This window comes from Mustelus asterias, chromosome 6, assembly GCF_964213995.1.
Source record: "Mustelus asterias chromosome 6, sMusAst1.hap1.1, whole genome shotgun sequence".
Lineage (NCBI taxonomy): Eukaryota > Metazoa > Chordata > Chondrichthyes > Carcharhiniformes > Triakidae > Mustelus > Mustelus asterias.
The window spans coordinates 34,160,297-34,178,516 of NC_135806.1; the positions used below are offsets into that span (position 1 = coordinate 34,160,297).

General features: G+C 47.7%; 1 protein-coding gene across 4 annotated transcripts in view; it reads left to right on the forward strand.

Moving 5' to 3' along the window:
• Nucleotides 1-18,220, forward strand: part of uba6 (ubiquitin like modifier activating enzyme 6) — a 258,666-nt gene that overhangs the window by 56,547 nt on the left and 183,899 nt on the right. For all 4 annotated transcript variants that reach the window (XM_078214148.1, XM_078214151.1, XM_078214150.1 and 1 more), the window contains exons 5-6: nucleotides 10,305-10,399; nucleotides 10,553-10,664. In XM_078214148.1, the coding sequence (XP_078070274.1) occupies nucleotides 10,305-10,399; nucleotides 10,553-10,664 (207 nt within the window). The remainder of the gene's footprint in view (nucleotides 1-10,304; nucleotides 10,400-10,552; nucleotides 10,665-18,220) is intronic.

An 18,220-nucleotide genomic window follows, 5' to 3' on the forward strand; every position in this document is an offset into this window, starting at 1 on the left:
TTGAGAGCATGGCCCAGTTGCAGAGGGTCATGGCTGAGGGCTTGCAGAGCGCAGCCCAGTCTCAGAGGGCACTTGCTGTGGCCATTGAGAGGTGGCCCCTGACTCAAGTGGCCATCGCAGAGGGCTCGGCCACCATGGGTAGGACGCAGGTGGTCCTCCAGGATTGGCAGTGTCAGGTGACGCAGGAGCTTCTGGAGCTCACTTCAGAAGCACCGCCGTCCCATGGAGTGACCCAGGGCCCACAGGAACCCCAAGGGAGGAGGAAGGGCTCGAGCCCATGTTGGGGCCTCCCAGCCAGGAGACTATGGTTATGGCTGCACCTTGTGACTCCCCCCTTCCTGATCCCGCGGCATCTCGGGGGCAGCAGGATGAAGAGGGTGTCATGGAAACATTTCAAACACGTGGAGGCAGGCCAGGGCACTCTAGGTCCAGGGCCTCCAGAGGACGCCAGTCACGTGCATCACAGGCCCTGGGGCATGGTAGGCAGCAGACTCCCTCCACCTTCGATGTACATTCTGGGGAGTCACTGAGACGTAGTGGTAGGCCACGTAAGGTTAGGAAGTTGTAGTTGCACTGAGATGGCACGGGTAAAGAGCTGCACTGGTTAGAACGATATTGAAGCACCGTAACATTTTCTGTTCACAAGTTTTTATGTTAGAATGTCTTATTTAAACACCTTTATTGCAAATAAATGCTTTTTCACCACCCACCTTGACTAATTTGTCTCAGATTTGTCTCGAATAGGAATCCTCTTCCATTGATGATCGCCAGAGGGATGTTTTATGTTGATGTGAATTGGAGAGGCCCCTCAATGCCGTGTCACTAAGAAAAGGAAGCCATTGGTTCCCCAGATCCCATGAGCGATTCCCTCCCATCTCCCACCCCACCCACCCGCCCCAGGGCCCTGTATGGGGGTTTCAGATCCCTTACCCACTACACAGATGTGGGCCCAGGTGCCAGCATGCATGCGGAACTTGGGTAGGAGTCAGACTAGTTTGCACCAGAGCATCATCATTATGGTGCTTAGTGAGTTGTCATCCCCCTCCTGCCTTCCAAATAACTCGCTAACACAGAGTATCCAGACCCACCACTCTGGTGTGACAATGTTGCAGGATATCAAAGGAATTTTGGGGAGGGGGGGATGGAACCCACAGACACAAACCCCTAACAAGTGAACCGCCTGGTGATCAGGGCATCCCTTGCCACCCTCGTGCCTCATTTGGGCTGCCAGCCCTCCAGCACCTGGTTGGTGTTCCTCGGCGTGTTCTTCTTCCTCCTCCACCTGCTGGTCATCCTGACCAGTGATGTCCGGCTGGTCAGCCTTCATGTCCTCCTCCTCCAATAGGTCACCTCTCTGTCAAGCCAGATTGTGCAAGGCACCACTATGCAGGATGAGATGATTGGGTTGTATTGGAGGGCCCCGTCAGATCGGTCCAAGCACCAGAATCACATTTTGAGGAGCCCATGCACCTCTCCACTGTCACACAGGTGGCTACAAGGGTCTCATTATAGCGGATCTCTGCCTCAGTTACAGGCCTCCGCACAGGCGTCATCAGCCATGTCCGAAGCGGGTAACCCATATCACCCACAAGCCACCCCCGCAGCCTGGGCTCCTCCTCAAATGCCTCCGGGATGTCAGAGCTTCTGACAATGAAGCTGTTGTGCACGCATAATGTTCATGTTATGGTCGCACTTGAGTTGAACATTCAGGGAGTGGAACCCCTTTCTGTTGATGAATCTCCGCGGATTCTGCAGGGGACCTTGAGGGCGACGTGTGAGCAGTCGATAGCCCCCTGTACAGCCCACAATGGCTGCCAACCCTGCAGCCTGGGCTTCCTGATGGGCCTGCCCAGGTTAAATTTGATGTACTGCCCAGCCCAGGCATACTGGGCCTCTGTGACCTTCTTGACACAGGTGTGCACGGCTGATTGGGAGATGCCACAGACATCTCCACTGAGAGTCTGGAAGAAGCCAGTTGCATAAAAGTTCAGAACAGCCACCGAGAGTGGGTGTGGCGGCCACCTCTTGCCTCTGGTGGTCACATCCCTCTGCTCCTGCAAGTGGTAAGGCCCGGGCCTCCTGTGCCGCAGTTCTTCCTCCAGCTCCTCCTCAGCTCCAGCAGCAACCTAAAGAACAGTAAAATTGATTGGTTGCATCGCAAAAGCTATCTCATCACTCTGAAGGTGGGGTAGGGGTGATTGGAAATGTAGAGGCTAGGAAACGCTGCTTGTCCCTGGCACATCAACAGCCACAGCCTCCCCCACAATTCCCCCAGCCACATGCTTTCCACAATCAAAGTACCCGCGCCACCCCCACCCCCCAATTCCCACAGCCGCATATTCCCCACAATCACAGCTCCTTGAAAGGTTGAGAGGTTGCAGCAGTGCAATTTGCAAGGGCTTTGTGCACATCCTTCAGCTGGAAGTGAGCTGTGTGCGCTAGGGCCCAGCAACACCGCATGATCCGAGGTCAGTGCTGAGACCCGGGTCAGTGCTGCAAGTCGGACATCGGAGACCCTGCTGAGCAACTGCCTCCCAACCCCCACACACTCTCAGAGCTGCCACCGACCCGAGAAAGAAAATGGCTGCAGCACAAGGACAGCTGTAAGCAGCAGAGAGCCGTCAGATGCTATGCACTTACCTCCTAACTGACCCTCACTGATGGAGCGTCCAAATCGGACTTTTATGGAGCATATCTTTTTCGCCGATTCTGGATTGGGGAATGCGGTGATAAGGGGAGAAGTGCTGGTCATGTTGAGTGTGCAGCCCATTAATTCAATTTAAATGCATTTAAATTGCCGTTGCGCCCTCTTTGGGTACGGTCCTGATCGTGTCAATTTTCGGGCCTTCGTAAAGGGGGAACCGGCGTGGAGGCGGGCATGGATCGTGCTACTCGCCTCACGCCCGACTTTACCAAGTTTTTGTGCCCGAAAACGGGTGCAACACCATGGTAAAATTGGGCCCAAAGAGTCTACAGAGGAATATAGGCAGGATAAATGAGTCGACAAAAACTTGGCAGATGGAATATTATGTTGGAAAATGTCAAGTTATACACTTGGTAAGAAGAATTAAGGAGCTGAATAATATTTAAATTCTGAAAGACTGCAGAAAGCTGCGGCACAGGGGGATTTGGGAGTCCTTGCGCATAAATCATAAAAGTTGGCATGCCAGTTCAGCAGATAATAGGGAAGGAAAATGGAATGTTGGCGTTTAATTCATAGGGAATGGGGTATAAAATGGGAAAGTCTTGCTAAAACTGTACAAGGCATTAGTTAGACCACACCTGGAATACTGTGAACCATTTTGGTCACCTGAACGAAGGAAAGATATACTGGCATGGTGGTAATCCAGAGAAGGTTCACATGGTTGATCCCGGGTATGCAGGAGTTTTCTTACAAGGAGAGGTTGAGCAGGCTTGGGCCTGTACTCATTGCAGTTTAGAAGAATGAAAGGTGACCTTGTAGAGGCATAAGATTCTCAGGGAACGTGACAGGGTAGATGCTGAGAGACTGTTTGCTCTTGTGGGAGAGTCTCGGACCAAAAGACGTAATCTCAGAGAAAGGGGTCGCCCAGTTAAGACATAGAAGAAGAGGATTTTTTTCTCTGAGGGTAGTGAATTTATGGAATTTATGGAATTCAGTTCGGGGGGGGTTTAAACTAGTATGGCAGGGGGGAGGGGATCAAAATATTAGGTTTACAAGTGTAGAGGCTGGGGACGAGCTTGGGGCTGGGACAAGGCTGGCAAAGAAGAAGAGCACTCTGGGGAAGGATGACCTCACTGGGCCTGGAGGTCTGGAGTGCTTATACTTCAATGCAAGGAGCGTAGCAGGTAAGACAGATGAACTTAGGGCCTTAATGCTCACGAGGAATTTGGATGTGGTTGCGGTGACAGAGACTTGGTTGAAAGAGGGACAGGACTGGCAGCTGAATATTCCGGGGTACAAGTGCTTTAGGCGAGACAGAGGAGGGGCCAAAAGAGGTGGGGGAGTGGCAGTATTAGTTGGAGAGCATATTACAGCGGTGCAGAGGGAGGACAATTCAGAGGATTCGTGTAACGAGTCACTCTGGGTGGAGCTTAGAAACAGGAAGGGCGCAGTCACTATGTTGGGGGTGTACTACAGGCCCCCCAACAGCCCAAGGGAAGTGGAAGAACGGATATGTCAGGAGATACTGGATAGGTGCAGGAAAAATAGGGTTGTTGTAGTGGGAGACTTCAATTTCCCTGGTATAGACTGGAAATCGCTGAGAGCAGGGAGGAATTTGTAAAATGTGTACAGGAGGGTTCTTTGGAACAATATGTAGATAGCCCGACTAGAGAGGGGGCTATACTGGACCTGGTACTGGGGAATGAGCCCGGTCAGGTCTTCAAAGTTTCGGTAGGGGAACATGTGGCAAATAGTGACCACAATTCTGTTAGCTTTAGGATAGTGATGGAAAAGGATGAGTGGTGTCCCAAGGGTAAGGTGTTGGATTGGGGGAAGGCTAACTTTAGTGGGATTAGGCAGAAATTGGCAGCTGTTGATTGGGAGAGGTTGTTTGAGGGTAAATCCACATCTGGCATGTGGGAGTCTTTTAAGGAACAGTTGTTAGGGCTGCAGGATAGGCATGTGCCTGTAAAAAAGAAGGATAGGAAGGGTAGGATTCGAGAACCGTGGATAACCAGGGAAATTGAGGGACTGGTCAAAAAGAAAAGAGAGGCGTATGGTAGGTCCAGGCAGCTAAAAACGGAGGGAGCTCTGGAGGAGTACAAGGAAAGTAGGAAAGAACTCAAACGGGGAATTAGAAGAGCAAAAAGGGGTCACGAAATGTTCTTGGCAGACAGGATCAAGGAGAATCCCAAGGCATTTTATTCATACGTTAGGAACAAAAGGGTTGTCAGGGAAAAAATCGGACCTCTCGGGGACAAAAGTGGGGAATTATGCTTGGAGCCCAAAGAAGTAGGGGAGATCCTAAATGAATACTTTGCGTCGGTATTCACAAAGGAGAGGGATGTGTTGACTGGGAGTGTCTCGGAGGGGAGTGTTGAACCGTTGGAGAAAATCTCCATTACAAAGGAGGAAGTGTTAGGTTTGTTAGAGAATTTAAAGACTGACAAATCCCCAGGGCCTGATGGAATCTATCCAAGGCTGCTCAGGGAGACGAGAGATGAAATCGCTGGGCCTCTGACGCAAATCTTTGTCTCGTCACTGGACGCAGGTGAGGTCCCAGAGGATTGGAGGATAGCTAATGTGGTCCTGTTATTTAAGAAGGGTAGGAAGGATAACCCGAGTAATTATAGGCCGGTGAGCTTGACGTCCGTGGTGGAGAAGTTGTTGGAGAGGATTCTTAGAGATAGGATGTATGCGCATTTAGAAAGGAATAAACTCATTAACGATAGTCAGCATGGTTTTGTGAGAGGGAGGTCATGCCTCACTAACCTGGTGGAGTTTTTTGAAGAAGTGACCAAAATGGTTGACGAGGGAAGGGCCGTGGATGTCGTCTATATGGACTTTAGTAAAGCGTTTGACAAAGTCCCTCATGGTAGGCTGGTGAAAAAGGTTGGATCTCATGGGATAAAGGGGCAGGTGGCCAGATGGGTGGAGAACTGGCTTGGTCACAGAAGACAGAGGGTGGTAGTGGAAGGGTCTTTTTCCGGCTGGAGGCCTGTGACTAGTGGTGTTCCGCAGGGCTCTGTATTGGGACCTCTGCTGTTTGTGATTTATATAAATGATCTGGAAGAAGGTGTAACTGGGGTGATCAGTAAGTTTGCGGACGACACAAAATTGGCAGGACTTGCAGATAGTGAGGAGCATTGTCAGAAGCTACAGAAGGATATAGATAGGCTGGAAATTTGGGCAAAGAAATGGCAAATGGAGTTCAATCCTGATAAATGCGAAGTGATGCATTTTGGTAGAAATAATGTAGGGAGGAGCTATACGATACATGGCAGAACCATAAAGGGTGTAGATACGCAGAGGGACCTGGGTGTGCAAGTCCACAGATCCTTGAAAGTGACGTCACAGGTGGAGAAGGTGGTGAAGAAGGCATATGGCATGCTTGCCTTTATAGGACGGGGCATAGAGTATAAAAGTTGGGGTCTGATGTTGCAGATGTATAGAACGTTGGTTTGGCCGCATCTGGAATACTGCATCCAGTTCTGGTGGCCACACTACCAGAAGGACGTGGAGGCTTTGGAGAGAGTACAGAGGAGGTTTACCAGGATGTTACCTGGTATGGAGGGGCTTAGTTATGAGGAGAGATTGGGTAAACTGGGGTTGTTCTCCCTGGAAAGACAGAGGATGAGGGGAGACTTAATAGAGGTGTATAAAATTATGAAAGGCATAGATAGGGTGAACGGTGGGAAGCTTTTCCCCAGGTCGGTGGTGACGTTCACGAGGGGTCATAGGTTCAAGGTGAAGGGGGGGGAGGTTTAACACGGATATCAGACGGACATATTTTACACAGAGGGTGGTGGGGGCCTGGAATGCGCTGCCAGGCAAGGTGGTGGAGGCGGACACACTGGGAACGTTTAAGACTTATCTAGACAGCCATATGAACGGAGTGGGAATGGAGGGATACAAAAGAATGGTCTAGTTTGGACCAGGGAGCGGCGCGGGCTTGGAGGGCCGAAGGGCCTGTTCCTGTGCTGTATTGTTCTTTACTGCAGAGGCCTGTAGAGGCTGAGTCATTAATGATGTTCATGGTTGAGATATGGATTTTTAATCAGTAAGGGAATCAACGGTTTTGGGGATAAGGAAGCAAGTGGAATTGAGGATCATCATATCAGATCAGACATGATCTCATTGATTGACAGAGCAGACTTGATGGGCTAAATGGCCTACTTCTGCTCCTGTCTTATGGCCTTACAACTATGTCATGTACACACAATGTGGAGATGCCGGCGTTGGACTGGGGTGAACACAGTAAGAGTTTTAACAACACCAGGTTAAAGTCCAACAGGTTTATTTGGTAGCAAATACCATTAGCTTTCGGAGCGCTGCTCCTTCGTCAGATGGAGTGGAAATGTCCACTCCATCTGACGAAGGAGCAGCGCTCCGAAAGCTAATGGTATTTGCTACCAAACAAACCTGTTGGACTTTAACCTGGTGTTGTTAAAACTCTTAATATGTACACACAAAGCAGGACAAATCCAGCATAGCCAATTAGTCTACTCTGAATCATCATTATTGTGATGGAAGGGTTCAGCAACAGTACTATGAAGTGACACTTACTTAGCAATAATCTGCTCATTGACACTCAGTTTGGGTTCCAAAGAACACCTTAAAGGCTGACCTCATTACAATATTGGTTCAAACATGAACAAGAGAGCTGAACTCCAGACGTGAGGTGAGAGTGACCCTCCTTCACATTAAGGCAACATTTGACTTAAATGTGGCATCCAGGAGCCCTAGCAAAACTGGAGTAAATGGGAATCGGGGAGAAAACTCTCCACTGGTTGGAGTCATACCTCGCACGACGGAAAATGGTTGTGATTGTTGAAGGTGAACCTTCTTAGTCCCAGGACTTCACTGCAGCAGTTCCTCAGGGTAGTGTCCTAAACCCAGCCATCTTCAGCTACTTCATTAATGACCTACTTCATTAATGACTTCATTAATGCACATCAAGGTAGATAAATCGCCGGGACCTGATGAAGTGTATCCCAGGACATTGTGGGAGGCTAGGGAGGAAATTGCGGGTCCCCTAGCTGAGATATTTGAATCATCGATAGTCATGGGTGAGGTGCCTGAAGTTTGGAGATTGGCAAATGTTGTGCCTTTGTTTAAAAAGGGCTGTAGGGAAAGCCTGGGAACTACAGGCCAGTGAGCCTCACATCTGTGGTGCGTAAATTGTTGGAAGGTATTTTGAGAGGCAGGATCTACAGGCATTTAGAGACGCAAGGACTGATTAGGGACAGTCAGCATGGTTTTGTGAGTGGAAAATCATGTCTCTCAAATTTAATTGAATTTTTTGAAGGGGTAACCAAGAAGGTAGATGAGGGCAGTGCAGTTGATGTTGTCTACATGGACTTTAGCAAGGCCTTTGACAAGGTACCGCATGGTAGGTTGTTGCATACGGTTAAATCTCACAGGATCCAGGGTGAGGTATCTAAATTGATATAAAATTGGCTTCTTGACAGAAGCCAGAGATTGGTTGTCGAGAGTTGTTTTTCAAACTGGAGGCCTGTGACCAGCGGTGTGCCTCAGGGATCAGTGCTGGGTCCACTGTTATTTGTCATTTATATTAATGATTTGGATAAGAATATAGGAGGCATGGTTAGTAAGTTTGCAGATGACACCAAGATTGGTGGCATAGTGGACAGTGAAGAAAGTTATCTCCAATTGCAATGGGATCTTGATCAATTGGGCCAGTGTGCTGACGAATGGCAGATGGAGTTTAATTTAGACAAATGCGAGGTGATGCATTTTGGTAGATTGAACCAGGGCAGGGCTTACTCAGTTAATGGTAGGGCGCTGGGGAGAGTTACAGAACAAAGAGATCTAGGGATACATGTTCATAGCTCCTTGAAAGTGGAGTCACAGGTGGACAGAGTGATGAAAAAGGCATTCGGCATGCTTGGTTTCATCGGTCAGAACATTGAATACAGGAGTTGGAATGTCTTGTTGAAGTTGTACAAGACATTGGTAAGGCCACACTTGGAACACTGTGCAATTCTGGTCACCCTATTATAGAAAGGATATTATTAAACTAGAAAGAGTGCAGAAAAGATTTACTAGGATGCTACCAGGACTTGATGGACCGAGTTATAAGAAGAGGCTGGATAGACTGGGACTTTTTTCTCTGGAGCGTAGGAGTCTGAGGGGTGATCTTATAGAGGTCTATAAAATAATGAGGGGCATAGATCAGCTAGATCGTCAATATCTTTTCCCAAAGTTCGGGAAGTCTAAAACTAGAGGGCATAGATTTAAGGTCAGAGTGGAGAGATACAAAAGTGTCCAGAAGGGCAATTTTTTCACACACAGGGTGGTGAGTGTCTGGAACAAGCTGCCAGAGGTAGTAGTAGAGGCGGGTACAATGTTGTCTTTTAAAAAGCATTTAGACAATTACATGGGTAAGATGGGTATAGAGGGATATGGGCCAAATGCGGGCAATTGGGATTAGCTTAGGGGTTTTAAAAAAGAAGGGCGGCGTGGACAAGTTGGGCCAAAGGGCCTGTTTCCATGTTGTAAACCTCTATGACCTTCCGTCCATCATAAATTCAGAGTGCAGATGTTCACTGATGATTGCACAACGTTCAGCACCATTTGCAACTCCTCAAATACTGAAGTGGTTTCTGTCCAAGTGCAGCAAGACCTGGACAATATCCAGGCTTGGACTGACAAGTGGCAAGTAACATTAATGTGACTCAAGTGCCAGGCAATGACCATCTGCAACAAGAGAGGATCTAACCATTGCCCCTTGACATTCAATTGTATTACCATTGCAGAATCCCCCAATGTCAGCATCCTAGGAGTTACCATTGACCAGAAACTTAACAGGACTAGCCATGTAAATACTGTAGCTACAAGGTCAGGTCAGAGGCTAGAAATCTGTGGCGAGTAACTCACCACCTGTCCACTATTTACAAGGCACAAGTCAGGAGTGTGATGGAATGCTCTCCACTGCCTCGGTGAGTGCAGCTCCAACAGCACTCAGGAAGCTTGACCACCATCCAGGATAAAGCAGCCGTTTGATAAGCATCCCATTGAAAAATATTCACTTGTTCCACCACTGACAGACAGTGGCCACAGTGTGCACCATCTGCAGGATGCACTGCAAGAACTTACCAAGGCTCCTTAACAACATCTTCCAAGCCCACACATCTACAATCTAAATAGAGAAGGGCAGCAGAAACATGGGAAAATCAACACCTGGAAGTTTCCTTCCAAGCCACTTGCCATCCTGTCTTGGAAAAATATCACTGTTCCTTCACTGTCGTTGAGTCAAAATCTTTGAACACCAAACTTAACACTGTATGGTTCAAGAAGGCATCTCACCACCGCCTCTCAGGTGCAATTAAGGATGGTGCAACAAATGCGGCCGGCAATGCCCACATTCCACGAATGATTTTTGAAAAGAATTTCCAGGTGCCCAATCCCGATTGTGTGTCCTAGCTACCTTGATTGTTTGATATTGAACATGAACTTGGCATACACAACTTAGTATTTGTATGTAACTCTCCATGTGAAAGCAAGGGATAGCACTGACATTGCAAGAATATTGATTATTTTTAAACTTCAGACATTTGTAATGTTCAAGAGAGCACTCCCGTGTTTAAAGTGAGGACATATACTAATTTGTGAATGTGTTCCTTTCTCCTTGGGCTAGACACTAACCATCCATGACACAAAACCATCTGAAACTTGGGACCTAGGCACTAATTTCTTTCTGAATGATGATGATGTGGCTAGTCACAGAAACAGGTAAGCATTATATCAGCGGTGCTGAAAACCTGATGAGCTGAAATAAACTCAGACCTATTGTATGAAAATTATTTAACTCTTTCAATTACAAATTGGAATGTTCATTAAAATGTTCTGAAAGGTGATTAGTTTCTCAATTTGTTTAATTCACAGAGCTAAGGCCACTGTTTTACAACTTGCAGAGCTGAATCCTTATGTCCAGGTCAATATATCCAATATTATTTTGGATGAAAATACAGATCTTGGCTTCCTGCAGCAATATCAGGTAATAAGACAAGATTTTAAAATTAAATATTACTTGAACCTTATTGCTGTCAAATACTCATGGAGCTGTACTTGGCTTTTGGTCTTGACTTTATATTTAGCTGATTAGCACTAAAATGATCTAAGTTTGTGTGTTCTTCCTATTCTTTCTTGCATTATATTGTTGCAAGAAAGGTTAGTGCACTATGTTTTGAAATGGGGTTCTCTTAAAATTAAGCTGACAATCCCCTTCCCTTGCACAAACTAACTATTGTTGCTTGACATGTTGGTTTTGGTTAATGGTCCTGTTCACCAACAGCCTCCAAGGCCACAGAGGAATTTGTGCACAAGGGGGAGAATTTTACATTTGAGAAGTTGATGGGCTAGGAGCCAGGGGAAATGGGAGAATAAAATTTTGTGCATGTTCAGATGAATAGGATTGGATGCGTGTTGAGATGTGGACAGCAGATATTTGGGCGATTGCAAGATTACAAGAGTGCAGTGTGACCAACAGGTTGGGAGAGTATTGGATAATTGAATCAAGGCATAATCATTGAAATCATTGAAACCCTACAGTGCAGAAAGAGGCCATTTGGCCCATCGAGTCTGCACCGACCACAAACCCACCCAGGCCGTACCCTTGTATCCCTACATATTTACCCGCTATTCCCTCTAACCTACGCATCTCAGGACACTAAGGGGCAATTTTAGCACAGCCAATCAACCTAACCCGCACATCTTTGGACTTTGGACTGTGGGAGGAAACCGGAGCACCCGGAGGAAACCCACGCAGACATGAGGAGAATGTGCAAACTCCACACAGACAGTGACCCAAGCCGGGAATCGAACCCAGGTCCCTGGAGCTGTGAAGCAGCAGTGCTAATCACTGTGCTACCGTGCCACCCTCATGAAGGCATGAATGATGTTTCAATAACAAATGAACTGAAGACAGCTGATGTTATGGGATTAGAAGTAGGTAGTCTTGATGATGGAGAGGGAGTAGGATAGGAAGTGCAGGCAGAGATCCTCAAATGAGATTAAGTTGATATGTTGCTTGGGCAAAGTCAGCTTGGAGTATCAATCAACTAATGCATAGGTTCAGAGACAAATAGAGAGGGTTAGTAAATCCCTGAGGGGCCAGTTATGAGTGCATATACCATTGGCCATTTGTCTTTCGAAAATAGAGGCGAGAAGAATTGACCATGGGCCAACAAAGGTTGTTAGTCCAGTGGAGGTAATTTGTTGAAAGGTCGCAGACCGAGACTAGGGCTAATGAAATTGTAAAATGCACTTTTATTGGCAGGATGTGAAATGTGACATTCCCCAGGGATTGGTACACAAACCTCAGTTTTTCACAACTTGGGTGAAGGAACAGAGAGTTGGAAATCCAAGCTTTGAGGTTACTCTAAATTAGAAGACATAGTGGGCCCGATTTTGCTATCATGTTGCGTCCGTTTTCAGGCGCAAAAACTTAGTGAAGTCAGGCGTGAGGCAAGTAATGTGATCCGCGCCCGCCTCCACGCCGGTTCCCCCTTTACCAAGGCCTGAAAATGACCACGATCGCGACCATTTGAATGCATTTAAATTGACTTAATGGGCTGCAAGCCCAACCGTACCGGCACTTCCCTCTTTACCACTGCGTTCACCCATCCAGAATCGGTGTGAAACAAACATGCTCTACAAAAGTTCGATTTGGGCGCTCCAGTTAGTGAGGAGGTAAGTGCCGAGTGTCCGACAGCTCTCTGCTTGAGATTGGTTTGTGGGGGGGAGGGGTCTGCTGCCACTCTGCCTGTGATCAGTGTGGGAGAATGAGGGGGATCCGCTGCCACTCTGCCTGTGATCAAGTGTGGGAGAATAAGGGGGGTCCGCTGCCACTCTGCCTGTGATCAGTGTGGGAGAAGGGGGATTCGCCTGCCACTTTGCCTGTGATCAGTAAAGTAGAATGAGGGGGGTCCGCTGCCACTCTGCCTGTGATCAGTGAGGGGGAAGGGGGGTCTGCTGACACTCTGCCTGTGATCAGTGAGGGGGGGGCAGGGGCCCGTGATCGGTCTGGGTGGTGGAGGGGACCAGTCATGGTGTGGGGGTGGGGCAATGTCTGTGGGGGCCAGGGGGAGGCATTATCCAGCCCAGGAGTGATGTGGCAGGGGAGCCGCATTCTAGACTTTTGTTTTCTGTGCGGAGGCGCAGATCGGAGCTGCAGGGTTTTGGGCGCGTTAAGCCCAAAACCCTGCAGGCTTGAGCAGCGCAATTTGGAATCACTGATATTTTTTCAGGCAGAGTGCATATGGGGGTGCCTGAGAATGGGTCTAAAAGTCAGATCTGAAACACTCCCAGTTTCAAGTCTGCCCAGCACTTAAAATCAAAATGGTAAAATAGGGCCCAGTATGTTGTGTAGATGGGAGCAGTAAGTTGCAAGAGAATATAAATAGACTGAATGAATGGAGAAACATTATGGCAGATGGAGTTCAAAGAAGAACACAGAAAAGTACAGCACAGGAACAAGCCCTTCGGCCCTCCAAGCCTGCGCCTATCATGATGCCTGCCTAAACTAAAACCATATGCACTTAGAACCCGTATTGTTCCATTCCCATCCTATTCATGTATTTGTCTAGTTGCCCTTTAAATGCCGCTATGTCGGGAAATGTGAGGTCCTCCATTTTGACCCAAGAACTTTAAATTGGAAAATGTCCTGAATGATGTGGGACTAGGAACAACAGAGGAGCAAAGGTATTTGAGTGGCCAGGTGCAAAACTCTCAAATGGAAAGCCAGAAAATGTTTTAATCCTGGGACCAGCATATGTGCTGGAAGTGTCTCCAGCTGCAGTTTGGAACAGGAATCCATAGAATCCCTACAGGGCAGAAAGAAGCCATTCAGTACATTGAGTCTGCACCAATGCTCCCAATAGAGCATCTTACCCAGGACCGCCCCATTCCCTTAACCTCACACATTTACCCCACTAATACCCCTAACCTACACATCTTGGGACACTAAGGGGCAATTTAACATGGCTAATCCAGCTAACCTGCAAATCTTTGGAATGTGGGAGGAACCCGGAGCACCCGGTGGAAACCCATGCAAACACGCGGAGAACATGCAAACTCCACACAGACACGCAAGCCTGGAATTGAAGCCGGATCCCTGGTCTTATTAACAACAGATAGCATGGTTTTGTACAAGGGAGGTCATAGAAACCCTACAGTGCAGAAAGAGGCCATTTGGCCCTTCGAGTCTGCATCGACCACAATCCCACCCAGGCCCTACCCCCATATCCACCCGCTAATCCTTCTAACCTACACATCTCAGGACACTAAGGGCAATTTTAGCATGGCCAATCAACTTAACCCGCACATCTTTGGACTGTGCGAGGAAACCGGAGCACCCGGAGGAAACCCACGCAGACACGAGGAGAATGTGCAAACTCCACACAGACAGTGACCCAAGCTGGAAATCGAACCCAGGTCCCTGGAGCTGTGAAGCTGTGGATGTGGATATATGTGTACTGATGCTTGCATAGTGATGTCTCCCTTGATTGTAGAAACTATTAATAATCTAATGCTTACAGTATTATAGTACAAGTGAGTATAAACTATTGCCTGGCTCCTGGCGGTTGGGTGAGGTGATGTGATGGTATGGCCTTGTTCTGCAGACAACTGCCTGCTAAGATAAGCTGAATGCAGCTGCGATCACTTGTTATCACACAAGTGTTCTGTGTTGCAGCATATGTGCACAGAAAGTGACTGGCCAGTTAAGGTCAGCACGAGGAGTGCATGAAGTATTATTATCCTCTGATTGGTAACGAGTATATTGGGGCTATAGCTGGTAGGCTATCGGGTTGCTTGCATGTGTTAGAAAAAAAGTATTTGTATTGTATCAAAACAAAGAAGTGTGTTCAGTCTCCCCTGAGGGCTGCAGGCTTTGTTAGCCTGCATCATTAAGGAAGACTGACCCGACGTCGTAACATAATGAAATAAAGAGGTTGATTAAACATCTGGAGTTGAATCGATTTGTTATCAAAGCAGCAGTGCTAACCACTGTGCTACCGTGCCGCTCATGTCTCACTAATTTGATTGAGTTTTTTGGGGAAGTGACAAAAATGATTGACGAGGGAAGGGCTGTGGATGTTGTTTGCGTGGACTTTAGTAAAGCATTTGACAAGGTTCTTCATGGTAGGTTGGTACAAAAGGTTAAATCAAGGGTGAATCAGCTTAAATGGTTTCAGAACTGGCTTGGTCATAGAAGACAGAGAGGGTAGCACTGGAAGGGTTTTTTTCTGAATGGAGGTCTGTAACTAGTGGTGCGGCACAGGCCAAGGAGCGGCACAGGCTTGGAGGGCCGAAGGGCCTGTTTCCTGTGCTGTACTGTTCTTTGTTCTTTGTGTTCCACTGGGATCAGTGCTGGGACCTCTGTTGTTTGTAATAGATATAAATGACTTGGAAGAAAATGTAACTGGTCCGTTTAGCATGTTTGCGGATGATACTAAGATTGCTGGAGTTGCAGATAGTGATGAACATTGTCAGAGAATACAGCAGGATATAGATAGGCTGGAAAATTGGGTGGAGAAATGGCAGCTGAAATTTAATCCGTACAAATGCAAGGTGATGCATTTTGGTAGATCCAATTCAGGTGGGAACTATAAAATAAATGGCAGAACCATCAGGAGCATAGACTTTCAGAGAGATCTGGGAGTACAGGTCCACGGATCCTTAAAAGTGGCAGCACAGGTGGAAAAGGTGGTGAAGAAAGTATATGGCATGCTTGCCTTCATCGACTGGGGCATCGAGTATGAAAGTTGGCAAATTATGTTAGTTATATAAAACTTTGGTTAGGCCACATTTGAAATACTGTGTCCAATTCTGGCCGCCACACTACCAGAAGGACGTCGAGGCTTTGGAGGGCGTACAGAGAAGGTTTACCAGGATGTTGCCTGGTATGGAGGATATTAACTATGAGGAGAGATTGAATAAACTGGACTTGTTCTCCCTCGAAAGGCAGAGACTGAGGGATGATCTAATAGAAATTTATAAAATTATGAAGGGCCTAGATAAGGTGAACAGTTGGAAGTTTTTTCCCTGGGCAGAAATGACAATCACAAAGGGGCACAAGTTCAAGGTAAGGGGGGAGAGGTTCAATGGAGATGTGTGGAAGAAGTTTTTACACGGGGTGATGGGGGCCTAGAATGCACTGCCAAGTGAGGTGGTTGAGGCAGATACATTAGCGACATTTAAGACTCATCTGGATAGGCACATGAGCCGGCAAGGTATAGAGGGATACAGGCAGTTAGTATAGGTAGGACAACGTGATCGACGCAGGCTTGGTTGGTCAAAGGGCCTGTTCCTGTACTGTATTGTTCTTTGTTCTGGGGCTGTGAAGCAGCAGTGCTAATTACAGCTGTGAAGCGGCAGCTGGGGTCACTGGTATATCTGCGAGTTGGAGAGTATTGTAGATAGCACGTATAGAGAGGTGGTCACACTACAGGCTAAGACTCCCCCGGCATGAAGGGAATGGGTGATCACCAGGCAGAGCAAGAGGCCTAGGCAGGCAATACAGGAATCTCCTGTGGCTATTCTCCTGCAAAACAGATAGATTGCTTTGGATACCGTTGAGCAGAATGACCTCTTGGGAAAGGAGCAACAGCCAAATTCATTGCACTGCAGTTGGGAATGCAATAATTATAAGGGATTTAATTGTAACGGGAATAGATCTGAGGCCACAAACGATACTCCAGGGTATTATGTTGGCTCCCTGGTGCTGGAGTCAAGGACGTCTTGGAGCGGTTGTAAGACATTCTGGAGGAGAGGACGAACAACCAGTGGTTGTGGTACACATTAATTCAAACAACATAGGTTAAAAAAAGGGATGCAGTCCTAAAGCAGAATATAGGGAGTTAGGACATACCTCAAAGCTAGTGATCTCACGAATACTGCCAGTGCCATGTGCTAGTTAGAGTCGAAATAGCAGGATATATTGGATTAATATGTGGCTGAAGAGATGGTGTGAGAGGGATTTCTGGGACTTTGGGATCATTTCTGGGGAAGGTGGGACCAGTACAAACTGGGCGGGTTAGACCTGAGCAGGATGTCCTCGGGGGACGGCGGGGGGTGGAGTGGGAGTATTTGCTAGAGTGGTTGGGGAGGATTTAAACTAAAATGGCAGGAGAATAGGAACCTACGCAAGGAGCCTGAGGAGGGGGAAATCAAGGACAAGAATAAAAGAGGAATAAGTGATAGGCAGATAAATCAAGGGCCGGAACCAAACAGGGCCACTGTGAAAAATAGTGGAATGGGGCAAGTAATGTTAAAAAGACAAGTCATAAGGCTTTGTGCCTTAACGCATGGAATATTTGCAATCAAGTGGATGAATGAATTGCACAAGTTAATGTAAATGGTTGTGATATAGTTGGAATTACAGAGACATGTCTTTAGGGTGACCAGGGATGGGAACTGAATCCTGGGGTATTCAGCATTTGGGAAGGACAGACAAAGGGAAAAGGCAGTAGAGTTGCATTGCTGGTTTAAAGAGAAAAATAATGCGAGAGTGAGGGAAGATATTGACTGGGATTCTTCCAAAACAAGACTATGTGGCCAACTGGTGGGAAAACAGGAGAATTTCCCACCCGTTTTTTGGGGTGACTTACCTGAATGAATCTCCGACACTCTGTGCGATACAAAGTGCCTTAGGGTGATTCACGCTGATAGCTAGCCTTCCTGATCTCTCCCCACGACCCCCCCCCCCCCCCCCCCCCCCCACCCCCACCCCAGCTGATCGCTGGCCAGTCCCAATCGCCCTCCTCCTTCACTCTCCCACCGATCCCACTTGCAGAGTGGCAGCGGGTCCCTGCCCCCTTGGCCAGGGTGCTGCTTGGGTTGCCCCGACATCCCGGGGGGGGACCTCAATGGCCTTTGTCCCCACCAGTGGGTGAGGACGCCTGTTCCCGTTTGTGGGGAGCAGTTGTAAACCCACTGATGGGAACCTCTCCCAGCAAGGGTGGAGATGCTAGCAGGCCTGGAGACTATGGTCCTGGGCCCACTAATCATATGGAAATGTCAGTTTTCATATGGTAATCTGCTCCGTGCTGATTTTGCGGCCGGATGCTGGTCACAAATCTCGCTAAAGTCTCCCGGCGCATTGCGCTGCTCGAGCAGTGCAGCAGGCTGGGTGAATCCCAGCCATTAGCTCTGATGATGTGGAATCTCTATGAGTAGAGCTGACAAACACTAAAAGGGCAAAAATCATTATGGGGGTTGTATATAGACCCTCAAACTGTAGTGTTTATGTTGGGAATGGCATTAAACAGTAAATTAGAGATGCATGCAATAAGGTGATATCAGTCATTACGGGTGATGTGAGCTGCCAGCCGTTGGGACACAGGCCTGCGTACCAGACATCGCACCGGCACTGAAATTCATATACCACGTTACGCATTTGTGTGATAGGCAGGACTTCTTTTTGGCTTGACAGCAGCATCATGTTGGTGGATCCCTGTGGGGATCATAAATAAAGATACAAGGCTATTGACCTTTACCTCAAGGGACTTAAATACAAAGAGGTGGCAGTATCCATCAGTTGTACAGACCTTG